The sequence below is a fragment of the Euprymna scolopes genome, chromosome 36 (assembly GCF_053919585.1).
Source record: "Euprymna scolopes isolate OS-2025 chromosome 36, ASM5391958v1, whole genome shotgun sequence".
NCBI classification, from domain to species: domain Eukaryota; kingdom Metazoa; phylum Mollusca; class Cephalopoda; order Sepiida; family Sepiolidae; genus Euprymna; species Euprymna scolopes.
In genome coordinates, this window is record NC_136517.1 from 71,402,055 (window position 1) to 71,419,979 (window position 17,925).

Genomic DNA, 17,925 nt, shown 5'->3' on the forward strand with positions numbered 1-17,925 from the left:
CAGAGTCGTATTTCTGTTCTTTGTCCGACTTATGGCAAACATTGATTATTTTTAATTTGTCATGGTTTAAGATGAAATTTTCTTTAATAGGAAATAATTTTAACTTTGAAAAATAAATATTTGACAGATTAACATGAAAAAATTTCAAATTACAAAAAATATTTTGTTTTTAATTTGAAAATGAAGAATTTTGGTTTCATAAGATTAGAATTTTATCATAAAAAGTATAAATTAGTGTTTAAATTAAAATATTTTCCTGGTTACAATAAAACAAATTAATAATTTTTAATAATTTATTTAATTTATAATGTATTAGTTCAACAGTTTGTTTTTTTTAAATAAAAAATTGTAAATTTACTAATTTATTAATAGAAATAAAAATTCCTCAATACATTTGTTTATTTTATAATAAAAAAGTTTGAAATATTATTTAGTGTATAATACAAAAATTACTAAACTTGGAAAGCTAATTTTTACTCAATAATTGCAGGAGTTTTTTTTTTTTTTACAAATTTTTTTTATTTTATATAAAAAATATTTTAAAGCAAAATTGAATATTTATTTTTAATTTTCTGTTTTTTTTAAAGCCATTTTTAATAAATCTTTATTTAAAAGAAAAAAAATGATCTTTTAAATGAAAGTTTTCCAGATATGATTCAGTGGAATAAGTAGATATGCTTCATTGGAATTAAGATATTTTTTTACCCAGGTCTGGGTGTATAAAGCAATATGGTTTCAATGTTGGCTTCGGGAGCGGGGAGGGGGCACTACAATTGATTTTTAATACATCATAAGGTGTTTCACATAAGTGTCATATTTTTTATTTTTTTATTTTTATTAAATAGGCCATTTTTGGATTTAAAAAAAAAAATCAATTGTTACAGACTAAAAATCTGCATTTAAAGAAAGAGTTTTCTTCATTTAAACTTTTACTTGATACACAATGATTACATTGAACTATGGTAGCACAAAAACCTCTAATTTAGCGCTTAGTATCTTTATGCACCTAAACATTTTGTGCTTCCATAGTTTAATAGAGAAATGAACAAGACAACCTGTAACTATCATGTAACTAATAAAATTTCAAATGAAAACTAAAATAAAAATAATAAACAGCATAGTTTGAAAAATTAAATAAAAAGTAAAATATACCCAGATAACGCTGAGTAAATTAAGCTTATATAACCTGATAAATTAAGGTGGTTGGGAGTGGGCGATTATCAACGCCACCATTATAAATATTTAATTGATGCAAGGGAGACAATCAAGATTCCTACTATTTGTAAAGATATTGTTTTTCATGGTGCAGTAAAGTAAATCTTTTTTATCTGAAAAAAGATAAAATAAAAGAAAATTAAAAAGTTGGGCTTTACAGATTGTTTTCAGATATGATTCAATGAAATAAGTATAAATTTCAAATTCAAAAAATAAATAAATGCCTTTTAAAATGAGGTTGAAAAAATGTTTCAATTTTTTAAGATGGCATCTGTACAGTAATATCTTGTAACAAAGATGGAGGATAACATTTGGAAGGAAGAAAAAATATTAAATGGAAGATGGGAGGAATCGAAGAGTCAGAATTTGAAGATTTCTTCTAAAGAAACTTTTTTTTCAACAGGTGGATAATTTGTGGATTTCTGATGCTTGAGCCGACCAGGTTGGCTCAATGTCATCTCATATGGATGATGGCATATATGGTGCAAAGGATACCAAAGAAAATGACAGCAAGGAGCATACTCTTTAGGTTTTCATAACGTAACGCCTTCAACTCCTTTTCTGAAAAAGAAAGAAAAATAAAAACGTTACAACTGTATGTTCTTTTTAGATATATAGAGGTTGAGATGACCATTTTGTAGTAGTGGTTGATTGGCCTTGCTTGAACCGAAAAAAAAAAAAAAAAAAAAAGATCAAAAAGTTCCAGTTAAAAGACGAATATCTTCCTTACAATTTAAACTAAGTTTATTTAACAGTTTCATCAACACAAGAATAAAAAAAAAACAGGTTCGTTCGACATAAATAAATGTGGAGTTCACGTCTTTAGTCTTAGGCCTCATGAAAAAAGACAAAGTCAGGCAATGGGACTTCTTGTTATGTTGGCATCTCAGCTTGAACTGCTTATAAAAGGGTGTTAAAAAGGTTGTTTGAACTACCAAAAGGTGAGCATGCGCACTGTGTTTCAATTATTCAATGTATTCCTATGAATGTTTGGATATTTTAGTTTTAGCCTCTAGTTAGTAGTGGGATGGATGGTAACATTCAGTGTTGCCAAGACTGATTGTCATAACTAAAAATATGCTGCCTGAAAACTCTTCATTCAAACTTCTTTGCTTAACATTCACATGCAACATAAATTGAAACAAATAAATTGAAGACATTGCCAAGGTTGCTGTGAAGAACGTGGACTCTCTATGATAGAAAGTTACTCACACCTGAGAGTATCCCATATCTCTGCAAAGCCACCATTCGCCAGTGCATGAAGTATTGCTGCCACATCTTAGACAGGGTAAAAATATCTTCAACATAATAAGTCCCGCACTATCAATAAAACTCCAAACTCCATCCCATCGTCGTAATGTTGCATCCCTGGGCCTGTTTTACAAATACATTAATGGAATGTGCTCTGATGAACTCATAGCACTTGTGCCCTCTTGACGCCAATATCTTCAACTAACCTGACAAGCAGCAAAATCCCACCCCTTCAGTGAAGCGATCCCTATATCCTGCAAAACATTCTACTTTAATAGTTTCTTTCCTTAAATTGCTTTGGAATTCCCTTCCAGTCTTCCTGACTGACATGCAGAAGTTCAAGTATAATGTGAACAGACATTTCGCTGCTCAACTCCCTACATAGTGTCCCTATAGATATTGTGCCAAATAGTACCCTTTACGTCGAAGTGACAATATGTTTTGGTTGGGGTGAACATGAGTAATTGAACTATCATTTAAAAACTTATTCAAATGACATATTTTAACTGTTTTGCATAAATAATAGTTTTGCCAATATTAGAAAGTAATTAAACACAGGAATAACCAAAATATATCGAATCATTTTTGTTCAATTCATGAGTACTTTTTATGGAAAAATAAAAAAAAACATGTTTTGTTTGTTTAACCAACAGATTGACCTTCTTTGGGTCATTTAATGCTGTTTACAAGATTAAAATTTTTAGATATTTTTGGAGTCGATTTTCGCTGAGTATATTCAAGTAATGTTTTGATTGATTATTGTTGATTATTTGATGGTATTTATATTTTATAGTAAACATTTGCTCTTTTTAGAAAATTTAGAATGGTTTTAGGATTTTCTTTTTTGAAGAGTTCTTTTAAGTTTGTGGCCTTGTAGTAGTGTTGACGAATTTGTGCGAGGTCATAGCAAGTGTTTCACTGTATAAGGTCGCGACATGGTATACATTGGGGGAGGGGGGGGTCTTCACTTTTTAGTATATGGAGTGAGTTATGTATGTGTGCCCTATCCAGTATGTGATAAGACTACTTCTTTACATAATTTTCTGGGATTTAGTAGGGTTTTTTTTTCTTTCTTTTTTTTAAGCATTAGACATAATTTGGAAGAGTTTGTTGTTTTGGCAATTGTTTCAGTTTTCTTGGCATTTCTTTGTACGTAATAAAATTGTTTATTGAAAGTTTGTAGTCCATATATGGCACCTTTATGTCGCTTATTTAGAGTTTTAGGGAATTTTTGGCCATCATGTCAGCTTTTTCATTTCCATGGAAACCACAGTGACTAGGAATCCAACAGATGAAGAAAGTTTTGTGTTGTCTGATAGAATAAATCTTTTGTAACAGTTTGATTAGTGAGGGATTGTTTAATTTTTTAATGATTCAAGTACTGATAATGAGTCTACAAATATTATGAATTTATTGGAGTTTTGGTTGGTGATAATATCTAGAGCTAAGTTTATGGCTGTAATTTCTGCACTATAGATTGAGGAGTTATTTGGTAACTTTTTCTGCTGAATAGTGTTTTCTGAAATAGCGGCACATTCCACTTTGTTTTGATCTTTGGAACCATCCATGTAAACGTATGTCCGATTTGAGTAAGAATCCAGAATGTTGTTTAGTTTGTCTGACAGGTGAGTATTGGATTTAGAATATATTGTCAGGTCTAGTATGACTTTAGCAGCCAAGGTGGAAGTTTTGAGAGATATTCCTTGAATGCTGATTTGATCTATTGAGTTGTCTGCAAGTGGTTTTATCGTTTCTTCTATGTAAAGACCAAGGGGTTTAATTGAATTTTCCTTTTTTTTTTTTTGTTGAATAGACATTATGCAGTTGGGTTTGAAAGTGCATTAATAGGCAGAATTTTGGGGGTTTGATTCGAGTTTTACATAATATTATAAGCCTAATTTTTCACGTCTCAATTTTAGTGGAGGTTCATAGGCATATAAGCTTTTTATTGGGGAGGTGTTGAATGCATCCAAATCTTATTGCTGTGTGATGGATGTGGTCTAGAGTTTTAAGATAACTTTTTTCTGGTTAAACCATATCTAGAAGTGTACGCCATTTTGAGTTTCAGATGGTTTGCTGTTACACACAAGTCCTGGTAGGTGACTTGTTTGTAGTAGACAGTTCCACAGAACAAAATATTCTTACCGTGTCGAAACCCGGGAAAAGAACATGTGAAGTTGCTCCAGAAAAGGTTTAATATTTATGAAGCAATTCTGGTTTCTGATTGGTTGGTAGCAGAACGTGAATTAATTTGATTCGTCAGTTCTTAGCAGCAGCATAAATAGAATCGTCCGACTGTGTGGGATCATACCCCATTAAAAGGTCCAAAATATTGCAACATCCTCTCTATTTTTATAATGGGGAAGTTCCTTGTGTTTGTTCTCCTCAAAAATAAATATATATTTTTATATTTACTTAGACATAACAAAAATTAGAAATCATTTGGATCTTATAATTTTAGCATTTAAAAAGACGCCATTTTTAATTGTGTTTAAATGTCAAAAAGGAAAATTACAAAGATTTTTTTTTTTTTTTTATTAAGCAAAAGTATTAGTTACGCATTAGTAGGTTAAAATGTTAATACAAATAAAATGGATACAGTTTAACGTCTTGTCCAGGACCATTTTTTTTTTTTTTTTTTTTTTTTTGATATATAGAAATCTATATACTCTGAGCATTACCCCTAGGGGTTTCCGCTGATATTCATGCAAAAAAGTAAGAGCCTTCTCATAACTGGAACTTCGCTGGTCTGTATTTTTAATATATAGAAATCTATATACATACAGGGCAGTGAAAGAAAAAAAAATTATTCAGTCGAATTCACCAACAAGTTTTGAGAAAAAAACGTAGCTTTATCCGTGTCGCCGGTTTCATAAATACATCAGCGATAGTTTGTTCTGATGATATGTAATTCAAAATAATGGATTCCTTTTTTATCTCGTTTTTTATGAAATGGTATTTTATATCTATATGCTTAGGTCTTTGGTTGATTATCGTGTTCTGTGCTAAGACTATACTGGCTTGATTATCACAATTAATTACTACGGGGCTTGTAATCAATTCTGGCTCTAAAATAGTCTTCAGGATATCTTTAAGGTAGAGTGCTTCCTGGGTCGTGTGTCTGAACGCGATACATTCTGCTTCACACGTAGAGAGAGATACAATCTGTTGCTTTTTAGATTTCCATGAAATAATAGACCCATTTTCAGAGAGTCTGAAACAATATCCAGATACACTCTTGTGATCTTCGTCGTTTACCCAGTCTGAATCCGAAAAACCTTCTAATTTTAGGGGATTTCTTGATTTTCCAAATACTAACTTCTGTTCTTTAGTTCCTTTTAAATAACGTAGGACTTGTTTAGCTCTGTTTAAATCCTTCATTGTCGGTTGTGATAATTTTTGTGACAGTTTTGTTACTGTATAGCATATGTCGGGCCTGGTTGCAGTCATTAAATATATAAGACTACCTATAATTTCGCGATATTGTGTCATTTATTATTTCAGATTCTGTGTGTATATTTTTATTAATATAATTTTCGACCGGTGTAGAGCGTTTCTTGCACTCTCCTATTCCAAATTTTGATAATATTTTGCCGATGTATCTCGATTGAGTCATCGTAACAAGTCCTTTGCTTTGAGTAAATTCTATCCCCAGAAACCAGGATATTTTGCCAAGATCGGTCAGTTATATGGTCTAAAGCAGAGTGCTCAGTGTTGGAACACAGTATTCCATGATTATATTATTAAACAACAATTTAGACAATGCGCTGTAGACCCCTGTTTATATACCCAACACAAAGACGATAAACTACTGATTTTGGTTTTGTGGGTCGATAATATTTTAATTGCATCAAATTGTGACATAATGTTAACTGATGTTAAGAACAAATTAAGTAAAAGATTCAAAATCTTTATTGATGAATTCCGTACCGTTGTCAGAGCGAATACACTTTATTTCACCGTAGGGGGCCATGTCGGCTAGATATTTCTTAGTTGCTAGCAGGGTATCAGATTTGTTCTTTAAAAAGTAAACCATTATTAAACCTGAATGGTCATCTACGAAATTCAACACATATCTATAATGTTCTCTGGCCATCGGTTCTACGGGACCGTTCAAGTCACAATGCACCATTGATAGGATTTTTTTGGCCTTTTTGTCTGGTATCTTGTTTTGATAGTTTGTCATTTTCCCTTGCGTACAGACGTCGCAGTTGAAGGTTTTTGATGTTTGTATTCGCATTCCATCAACAACAGTCGGCAACTTTTTGATATCAGGAATATTGCAGTGTCCAAGAATTTTATGCCATGTCTGTAGATCATGGCAGGCGGTTTTTGATGGGACTACGCTATTTAAATAATATAGTCGTCCATTTTCTTTAATGTCGAATACAGTTCCATTCGGGTATACCAGTTTTGATTTATTGGAGCTAAAGTTTATATTTACACCTTGTTTTGTGGCAGCTTGTACAGAAAATATATTTTGTTTAAATTTTGGGATTAGAAGAGCGTTTTCTAGAATACAGAAACACAGTTCACCTTTATTGTTCTTTAGCGAGATTTTCGCATTGCCTCTTTTCAAAACGATATCATTGACTACTCCCGTCAGCTAGTTCTACAAAATGATTTTGTGACTTAAAGTTGGGGTCAAAATTGATAAAATCAGATTCCTTTGTAATCACATGTGCCGTGGCCCCACAATCAGCAAGAAAATTATTATTGTTTGTTGAAGCATCAAATGTACACGAAAATAAAAATGTATGTTCGCTAACAGAGCTCTCTACATTTTTAATGTAGTCGCCATTTGGAGTCCTGTATCTACATTGGAAACTCTTGTGATTAGGTCGTCCACAATTATAACAAATAATTTTTGTACTTTTCTTAGGAAAAAACCTGCTTTTGGCAAAGTTGCGTTTTTTATTCCTGGCATGGGTATAATTCGATTTTGGTGTTTTTATGTGTGTATTTTTAAATTTCATGATATTTGTGGATTCGTTTTTTTCTGTGATCATTTTTTCAGTTTCTTCGTAACTTCTGAGTGCTACCTTGAATTGGCTAAAAGTCATGGGTTTTTCTTTCTGGGTTATCACGGTGGTAAATGGCTTGAAATCACTCTGTAACCCCTTAAGGACCATGGAAATTAACAGGCTGTCACTTATAACTTCACCAGACATTTTTAAAGAATTTGCAGTTGTCTCGGCTCTTATAATATAATCAGTAATAGTTTCGGCTTCCATTCGTTTTAGAGAGGTCAGTTCAGTGTATAAAGAAATAATTTTGGGTTTTCCTTTCGATAAATAATGCTCTCTCAATATGTTTAATGCTTTGCAGCCGTCGTCCAGGGCTTCTCTCATTACCAGTGATAGACTTCAGTCATCTAAACACTGTATTAATTCCACAAAGACAGTTGCGTTCTTTTCAATGAAGTCGGGGTCGTTTCTGTTTTCAGGTTGTGTTTGTAGTACTTTGTGTAGCTTTTGGATTCATAGATATCCCAGAAATTTAACTTGCCACAATTCGAATTTTGATTCGGATCCATCGAAATAAAGACGCAAGCTGGGCCCATAACCTCTAGAAGTGTACGCCATTTTGAGTTTCAGATGGTTCGCTGTTACACACAAGTCCTGGTAGGTGACTCGTTTGTAGTAGACAGTCCCACAGAACAAAATATTCTTACCGTGTCGAAACCCGGGAAAAGAACATGTGAAATTGCTCGAGAAAAGGTTTAATATTTATGAAGCAATTCTGGTTTCTGATTTGGTTGGTAGCAGAACGTGAATTAATTTGATTCGTCAGTTCTTAGCAGCATCGTTTATACATAGAATCGTCCGACTGTGTGGGATCATACCCCATTAAAAGGTCCAAAATATTGCAACACCATATATAAAGCTTCCATAGTCTAGTTGGGCTCTTATCAGGATTCTATACAATTTTAGAAATGATGAGCAGTCTGATCCCTACTCAGTATTTGTTGTAACCCTTAATTGTTATAGGGTTTTGAAACATTTGTTTTAAATATTTTTTTCTGTATCTTTTTTGTCTTTTGGAAGGACTAGTTGTCATTTTTACTGGAGGAATTGTTTTGAAAAGTTTTGGCAAGAAGATTGACTATATTTTTTTTGTCTCTTATTTTAATGTATTGTAGGAGATGATTTAAAGGGGAGGGTGAGTTTTTGCCCAAAATTTTCCTTTCCACACTTGTTTGGGGTTTGTATTTGAGTTTATTTATATAATCTTTTCATGATGTCTTTTTTGCTTCTCTGATAACTTTACAAGCTATTGCTCTGTTTTGCTTAAAAAGGTTTAGATTATACTTCGTTGGCTGGGAATTGAATTTTCGTAAAGCAGCTTTATGTTGGCGAATTGCTTTTTGGCATTCATTGTTAAACCAAGGTCTTTGTTGTTTGTAAGTACTGCTACTTTTAGGCATACATTCATGTTTAATGGCTAGTAATGTTTTAGAAAAATATTCTATAGATTTATTTGGGTTTTCCTTAGTTTTTTTTATATTCTTCCCAATTTGCTTTTTTTTTTTTTTTTTTTTTTTAATTTTCCATTGGGGAGATGTTTTTTTTTGTTTAAAAAATCATTGGAAAATGGTCGCTACCCCATGAATCTTCTAGAACCTTCCAGTTGTAGTCCATGAAGATAGCGGGGGTCACACAATGATAGATCTAGTGCTGAGTATGTGCCTGAAGTGGGATGAAATGCGTTGGATTTATTGTTTAATATGCACAAGTTATTGTCATTAGTAATTTTTTCAAGATCTTTTTCTTTCTAATCCAATTATGCAGATCTCCATAATATCGTTGTTACTATTAAAATCACCTAACAGTAAGAAGGGTTTGGGTAACTGATTTATTATTTCGTTCAGCTCTGTTTTGTTTATTGGATTCTGAGGTGGGATATAGATAGTGTAGATATTTATAGTTCTGTGTAGTGTAGCTGCTGCAGCAATGTCTTGAAGACATGTCTTGTTTCTAGATCTAGTCTGCTTTTTGGGATATTATTTCTAATAAGTATAGATACTCCTCCAGAGGATCTCTGTTGGGTATTGTGGATGTGGTTGCATTGTTTGTAGTTTTTTATATTTATTTTATCTTCAGCTTTTAAAAAGGTTTCTTGGAGACATATGATGGCTGGTTGATGGTTTGTTATAAGAAGTAATAGGTCATTTATGTTGGGTTTTGGCAGTTCCATTGGATGATATTTTGGGTTATGGTTAGATTTATTTATTTTTAACTTTTGTTAGTCATTGGTGTCTGATCTTCGATCTTCTGTGTCCATTTCCTCAAATCCATTTTGGATTGAGTCTCTTGGTCTGGAAGTTGAGCATGGTCTGTTTATTTTGGTTTTAACTTCTTTGTTGGTTGGTGGTTTGTTTCCTTTTCCTTCATGGGCACTTTTTGGTGTCTGTTTTTTTCTTTTTATGGTGAGGATGTTGTAGCACTTTTGGGTTTTAAGGATCTTTTGAGTTGGTTTGCAAATTTTGTTCAGTTTTGTAATCTTAATGTTGATTTATTTTATAGTTTTTTTTTTTAACTCTTCCATTAGTTCTCTTATTCCATTGGGTAATTTCATGTCTTCAGGTTTAATAGCTTTTGTTGTTTCATTATTTGGTCCGGTGGTATGCTGTAAGTTTTTTTTTTTTTATTCAGCTAGGTTACAAGCTTCTTGGAAGGTTATATTTTAGCATACCATCTCTCTCAAAAGACATTCAAGAGTTAATGTTAATATCTTCTTTCCTTGAAATGCTTGCTTTTGGAATTCCTTCCCTACTCCCTGACTGTACCAACATGCAGCAATATTTAACTGTTTTCATAAATAAAAATTTAATTATTTCCTAACAATTTATAAAAATTAAAAAAATTATACCAAAAAAAACATCCTCAAAATGTGTTTTTTATGATTCCTTTTGGAATGACTTTACTTTTATTTAAGGTTTTGCAGGTATATATTTATTTACTTGCTCTGTAGTTCCTTATGATCAATCTTTCTAGACAAATATCAATATCTTTTCTTTGAGATGAGGATTGATAATTGGGATTATTTGGACTACTGTTCTCATTTTGGATATTATTCTCAAGTTTTCAGGTGATTTAATCTCTGAACTGCTGCATCAAGTTAAAATTTAAATGGCTCTCATCTCCAGTATGAAAAAAAAAAAAAAAATGAAAATAATGTATAGAAGCAGAGTGTAGTTTTTATTCTGCTGGATGGAACTCAATACTCAAAACTTAATACTCACCATGTTTTTTGATCTGATTCCGTAGCCTGTCTTGGCAATCAAGAAAACTTAACCTAAATAAATAAATAAAATAATAAATAAAATATCAACATTGAAGTCCTGTCACAATTAAAAAAAAAAAGAATTAAATCAAGTTTATATCAAATATATAAATTTATGTTTTGCTTAAAAAGGTGTCATCCTAATCATTTCCAGTTTAGCATTCATTTTACATGCTAGTACATATCGGACAGATTTTAAAAATTTAAAATCTTTATTTATCCATCTATCGTCCATATTACTATCAATTACTTGCATGTTTTCCTTGATATTCCCCCTGTGAACTGGACCCGATACCCCAACTGTTCTACATCTAAGAACATTCATTTATGTTTTCAAAAATGGTCAAACAATTAAAGTTTCTTGTTCTGCACACATCTTGCTTGTGCAGTTCACATTTAATAAGTAATAACCAGGCTTTCTTTAAGACTCAAATTACGTATCGTATCATTTATCTGTGTTACACATATTTTCAATCCTCACTGACCAGATCTCACTAGCATACAACATCACATGCATGCCTTATAGATAATTCCTTTGGTTAACAACAATAACACTTTGCTGGTTAGTAATGACAAAAGTTTCCTATCAAGGTAACAAAACGTCTGAACAACCTCAATAGTATCACCATCCAAACACACTTGATCCACATCCAAGTTCTCATCTTCACTTCTAAAAAGTATTTGTTATTCCGTCATGTATCCAATGCTTTTGAGTATCACAAAAGATATTGATCCCAGCTTCCTTCCCACAAATTGAGTAGAAAAACTTTCTTCTTTCTGGGGTTTTCCAATGCAACCACTGATCATTACTTGGAACTTGGTAACATTCACTCCAAGACCTTTATTTTTCAAAACATTCCAAGTTTTTAACCTGCACAACAAGTAGACCATCCATTGTGTCATAGGCAAACGCTAAACCATAAAATATCTCTTCCAGCCAACCGGTACAAAAACTCTAAGATACAAATGAAAACCAAGAGACAGTAGAAATCACTCATGTACTCCTACTTTAATATTAAAATGTATTATTCAATCCAACATGATTGAGTTAGTCTGTACAACCTTTACCAATGACTCACTTGATTCAAAGCCTACAGCACATTGCTTGACAAATCTTTCCCCAAATCCACAAAAGTCAAAATACAAGTTCAACAACCATTAAATATATGAAGCAAATACAAAGTTGCTTATGTGATGTGATAACTATTATTACAAATAATTTCAAAATGTCTATTTAGTTATTACAACTATAATACCATAAATAGAACTGTTATCCAAACTTAATCCTTGCATTTAAAAATATTTTTATTCATTGTAATACTTATAACTTATATTTGATATTTGGCTCGTTTATTGGCATTGCCCAGTCATAAAATGTGCGTAATCATATTTTTATTCATTGTAATACTTATAACTTATATTTGATATTTGGCTCGTTTATTGGCATTGCCCAGTCATAAAATGTGCGTAATTATATTTTTATTCATTGTAATACTTATAACTTATATTTGATATTTGGCTCGTTTATTGGCATTGCCCAGTCATAAAATGTGCGTAATCATATTTTTATCAATGCAGATTTCTTATTTATTATAAACAGAAATACCGTAGATATTAGCGAGTTCCACATGCAAGCGAACACACAAACACAAAATAGTGACTTTAAGGTAATCATAATTATCACCCTTTAATTCTGGCAATGCTATTCTTTGCCAGAAGGGGGCGATACATCTCACTTCCGTATCTGGTGTGTATTCCTCTTCCTCCTCTTGGATCTGGGATCATGCAGATGCGTCAAAACTACACTCCTGTTTTGCACACACAGAAAAGACTCTTGAAACAATCATGCAAGTAATGTTTTCTTATACATTTTCGCTATTGAACTGTTTCACATTACAATTGTATCAATTTCTGTAAATAAATGTTCACCAGTTGTAAATATAATTTTGGTGAAATTCATGCACTCATTTCTCATCAACCTAACAACAACTGGCACCATTCGCCCGCTACAAGATTGGTGACTTATTCCTTTAACAATAGAGAGTGACTTCACCCTCTATACACGTAATATTAATTCATTTAAAAATTAAATCATTTCTCTCTGATAGGTTCATAAGAGTAGTGGTTGATGGGCAACAATCCACAGTATTAATGCTGGAGTCCCCCAGGGGGACAACCTGGGCCCAACTCTCTTCCTGATCTACATCAATGATCTCCCAAAACACACACTTAAATCATTCGTTGACATCTATGCTGATGACACGACCATCTACGGCAACATATCAAAGGCCGTAAATGACAAAGCTCTCTCTGATTCTCTCTCCTCTGATCTTGAGCGCGTGGTTCAGTGGAGAAAGAGATGGCTGGTTACTTTTAATGCATCTAAAACCAAGCTCCTAACTTTACATCATCAACGCTTTGTTCTTCATCTTCATCAATTGAAATGGATGGCTCTCGTCTTGGAGAGGCTTCATGTTTTGACAAGCTCCTGGGTTTGACCTTTACTCTTGATCTGAAATGGAACACGTATATCAAGCCTGTTGCCTGGGCCGTTGGGAAAATAGTGGGATCCTTCTACCTCTCCAGAAGATATATCACTACTGATGCAATTCTCTATCTATATAAAAGCCAAGTACGTCCAAAGATGGAGTACTGCTGCCACATCTGGGCTGGAGCTTAAAAAAAAACAAAAAAAAACAGCCTATCCTGCCTTGACAAAGTACAAAATAGACTTCGTGGCTTAGTGGGGGATGCTCTCTTCTCTTCCCTACAACCTCTCTCCCACAGAAGAGACGTTGCGAGCTTGTCTTTGTTTTATCGTTATTTCCATGGCAAGTGCTCGTCCGAGCTCCAATCTCTGGTCCCCCCTCGCCAATCCTTCATGATAAACAACCGTCTAGCTAAAACCACTGTCAGTAATTTTCCCCACTCTTTATCTGTGCCTAAATCAAAACATAGATTCCATGAACATAGCTTTTTTCTGAGAAGTGCACGCCTGTGTAATTCTCTTCCGTTTGCCTGTTTCCCACCTGACTACAACTTGGACGTCTTCAAGTCCAACATAAACAAATTCCTGATTAATCGCCCCCTTATGACACTTTATCAAATCTCCAATTCCAACTATTACTACGATATTATCCCATTGATTATTGTACACAAAATAACCCTCATCCCGGAGTGGCTTCCGGGCCTTGATAAGTGGTGATCCTCATGTAAAAAAAAAAAAAAAAAAAAAAAAGGAAAGAAACAGACATGTGCATACATGTATTGTTTTTTTGTGGACAGTTCACTTCTAAAACAAAACTTGAGCTAAGATCAAAACCAAAACGTAAAGGCAGCGTGTCAAGTACGATAACCCAGCTTGACACGATCTTTAAAAAGTGTTTCCAAACCTACTTATTCTTAACGTAATCTGTCACGTGAACGATTTACACATGTGCATTCGTGAAACAGTTGAAAAACAGAAAAATCCGACTAGATACAGCTAGAGCCTACCAGTCCTATGAAGTGACAGTAGCTAACTAAAAATAGCAATACACATGAAAAAATTAAAATGGCCTAAAATATCTCAATAATGGCATACATGGAAAGAGCTTGATAAGCTAAGAAAGAATTTAAAAAATTTTTTAAATCTGATTAAAATTAAGGAACTTATGATTATTTTTGTGTTTTGCCCATTCAGATATTTTCTCTCTAAGACCATATGCTTTGTGTCACATTTTTTACACTACTTTTTCAGTAAAAATGTTACATTTTTGTCATTAAGCAAGAAAATTTACCATGCAAGTGTATTTTTGTGCTAGGAACCAGAATATGCTACTAAAAATCTCAAGAAATTAATGGTTTCCAAATAATCTGCAGTAAATACACATGAACATATTGCAATTCCTTAAAAATGCTATGTATCCATTTAACAGACAAGAAATTAGTGAACTCAAAGCTAAATTGTAATGCATTTTATGTACAAAAAACTGAAATCAAAATCTAGGATTGTTAGAAAAAAAACAAAAACAAAACATTGCAATATTTCTTTGGTATTATTGTAGATTAATGCATTCCGTTCTGATCACCTCTCAAAAATGTGATTCTTCGTTTGTAGACAAAGTGTCTTGAAAAACTTTAAGGAAAGATAAACAAAAATTATTTTAGAATTTAATGTAAAATGCTTCCCTATTTTGAGCCATTCCAGCATTTTAGGGCAGTTAACCCATTTTTTTCTATGGGAGATAAATTCTGGCCTTTTTTTTTTTTTTTTCCTAAAAAGCAATTTTGAGAGGGTGAAGATTCTGACTTTGGGTTATTGATAGGACTAAGGAAAATTATGTGTGAACATTCTGAAGACTTAATAGAAACAAAAACAATTTTAGAATTTAGAGTGGGGCTTGGTTTCACATAAATTCAATGTAAAATAATTCACCATTTCAAGACCACTCTAGCGTTTTAGGACAATTGATCAATTTATTTTTTATGGGGGATAAATCATGTGCACTTTTCTTTAAGGAAAGATCTTTTTATTTTTTTTTAATGCTTATATGTAGCTTACAGAAGAATTTTGGTGGGAAGCTTGCCACTCAGGCTTAGCGTTATTGTTAGGGCTAAAGAAGGTCTAAGGAGGAGGCTTGCCACTCATACCTAGGGTTAGAGGTAGGATTAAGGGAGATTTTTTTTTGTTAAGAGGGCGTTTGACACTCTTTGTGAAACTTTACAAGAATTACTGACAGACAAAAATAAATCTTATTTAAAACAAGTGCTGTTACTAACAGAAAACATGACATTAGGAAAAGTATCAAGTATTTTTGCCCATCTATTTACTTGCTAAAGCTGACAAATTGTTCACAAATTTTGAATGAATTTGATTTTTAATTACATTTCATGTCTTTTTCTATCGTTTTTATTTCCTAACTTCACTGATGTTTGGAAAAGTATCCTTCCTACAAATATTTAAATATCGATTTTGCATTTTTTTTTTATAATTGGATAGATTAGTTTCCATTTGATAATAATCTGCTCAAAACATTGTAAAAAAGACAAACATTAAAGAAATATAGGGGGTGCCACTCGTACACGTGAACCAAAATAGCATATTTCACATATTCGGTTGCAAAACAATATTTTTAAAAATTTGACTACTTTGAGTAGTTAAAATATTTATATGGTTAATAACAAAATAGCTCTAACTAAACATGTAAACAATTTTTTTTTATAATCAGATTTTCAATTTAAAAAAATTTGATTTGGAATAAAAATCAACAACTAAAAAAACATCTGTTTACAGCCACGCTATCGCTGCTCCTACCAATGCTATTACAAGGTACTGAAACTCAAAACGATTTTTTTCCCAGACCCTAGACATCATTTTAAATTGCTAGCTACCACAAGAGAAAACATGAAATTAAACTTTTAATGGATTAAAAACAGTAAAAAGATCATTTTATTAAACGGAGGGCGTCCAAAGAAAACTTTTCAAAATTTTCAATACTCATGATGTTGAAGTCTTTTTTAACAACAAAAAAACGAGTGGCCAAAAGTACTTCAGACACTCCAAACTATTAAAAGTGACATCTCTTCTGATTAATATCCAAATTTCATGCAAATATTCTTAATACAAATGCGGTACAAGCATTTACAAATCCAGGGAGCGTGGGCATGGGGCCTTTATAAAACTTTACTGAAAACCCCATTTTATAATGTTCAGGTTTTTATCACTTTATTTGCTGTAAGTTCTAAAAATATATAACGTACATTTATTAATTCATTTGAAATATATATTAATCTCCAAATAAAACTGGTATTTTGAGGACTTAAAGTGTTTTGGTTTTTAAAATATAACTATTTTAGCAGAAGCCCCTTGAAATCTGATTATCCAAAACGTTTTATCGTCTATATGTATTGGCCACTTTGGATGATAGTGTCCGATACTCAATGACAATATCTGACAATTGAAAACAGGCGATTTGCCAGCCAGTTCCTGCAAGTGCCCACTCCTGTTCAGAAGTGACAGTAACCACTTGAAAATCACTAATAATCACCGTCAGTGACCAACAGTGCCCACTACTAGATGACAGTACGATCCAATGGATGACGGTGCACAAATATTGAAGACAGGCCATTTCATTTTAGAGCAGACCGATTGAGCTTGACACTGGTCATGACCGACAATAACCAAATGCAAGTAACAACCTAAAAAAATACGATGACCACCAGTGCTCGCCATTGAAAATAGATTCATTTGAAGCAGTCCAATTGAGGCTGGTGCTGGTCATGCCAGGAACTGACAATGAAAAGGCAGGCAATGTCCGCAAGTAAATGCAAGCAACAGCTTTGAAGTACTAACCATCAGTAATCATCAGTGCCTGTCACAGGCATCCAGTGGATGTCAATGCTCAACATTGTCTGAAAGTTGAAGACAGACGATTTCAATTCAGAGCAATCCAATGGAAGTAGACACTGATTATTGCTGCCAGTGACTGCCAGTATCCACCGCCAATAATCCTCTAGTGATGACAGTGACAGCCAGCGATTCCGCTAGTTGCCACTGCCAGATTTCATTTTGGCCACAGCTGCCAATGCCGACTATTTTCCAGGTCTGACAATCATAGTTTAATTTGTTTTTTCTCGGGGGATGGGGAGGGGGGCATGGAATCTATTCTGGTGTTGTCATACTTCCACAAGGTAACCGCCAGTCCACAGATCCTGTTAGTAAATAATAAAAGATCATCTATAGTAAATAGCATTCTTTCAAAATAATGTCATCTATTATATAAATCTCACTTGTCTGTTTAAATTTATGTATGTTTGTATCTGCCTAAAACTTTCGACAGAGGCGACGGATTTTCAGGAGATCAGTATCATTTTGAAGCTCGACCTTTTGGATAACAAATACTGAAAAATTGGCCCAAAACATTAATTCTTCACCCACAACTGGGCACTTTTCTATAAGGAGGAGGCCACTTTTTTCACTGATATTTTCAAAAGCCATCCCTTCTTTTCGATTGACTAGCCTTAATGTAAACCTTCACCATTTCCGGTTTGGCGATGGGTGCAACAACAAAGACGTCACTTTTTTTTTTTTCACATTCTTTTCCTCCTTCGCGGTATGGGTTCAAGTCTGCTTGCCTCCCACTTTTTTTTTTTTTGCTCAACACACACCTCTAAACACCTGGAACCCAGGCT

General features: G+C 33.1%; 1 protein-coding gene across 1 annotated transcript in view; it reads right to left on the reverse strand.

The window, feature by feature from the left end:
• Window positions 1-493: 493 nt before the first annotated feature.
• The window catches only part of LOC145260579 (coiled-coil domain-containing protein 167-like), a 38,219-nt gene continuing 20,787 nt past the window's right edge, over window positions 494-17,925 (reverse strand). The window contains exons 3-4 of the mRNA XM_080118856.1: window positions 10,712-10,764; window positions 494-1,776 (exon numbers count right to left, since the gene is read on the reverse strand). Coding sequence (XP_079974982.1) covers window positions 1,670-1,776; window positions 10,712-10,764 — 160 coding nt within the window. The 3' untranslated portion in view covers window positions 494-1,669. The remainder of the gene's footprint in view (window positions 1,777-10,711; window positions 10,765-17,925) is intronic.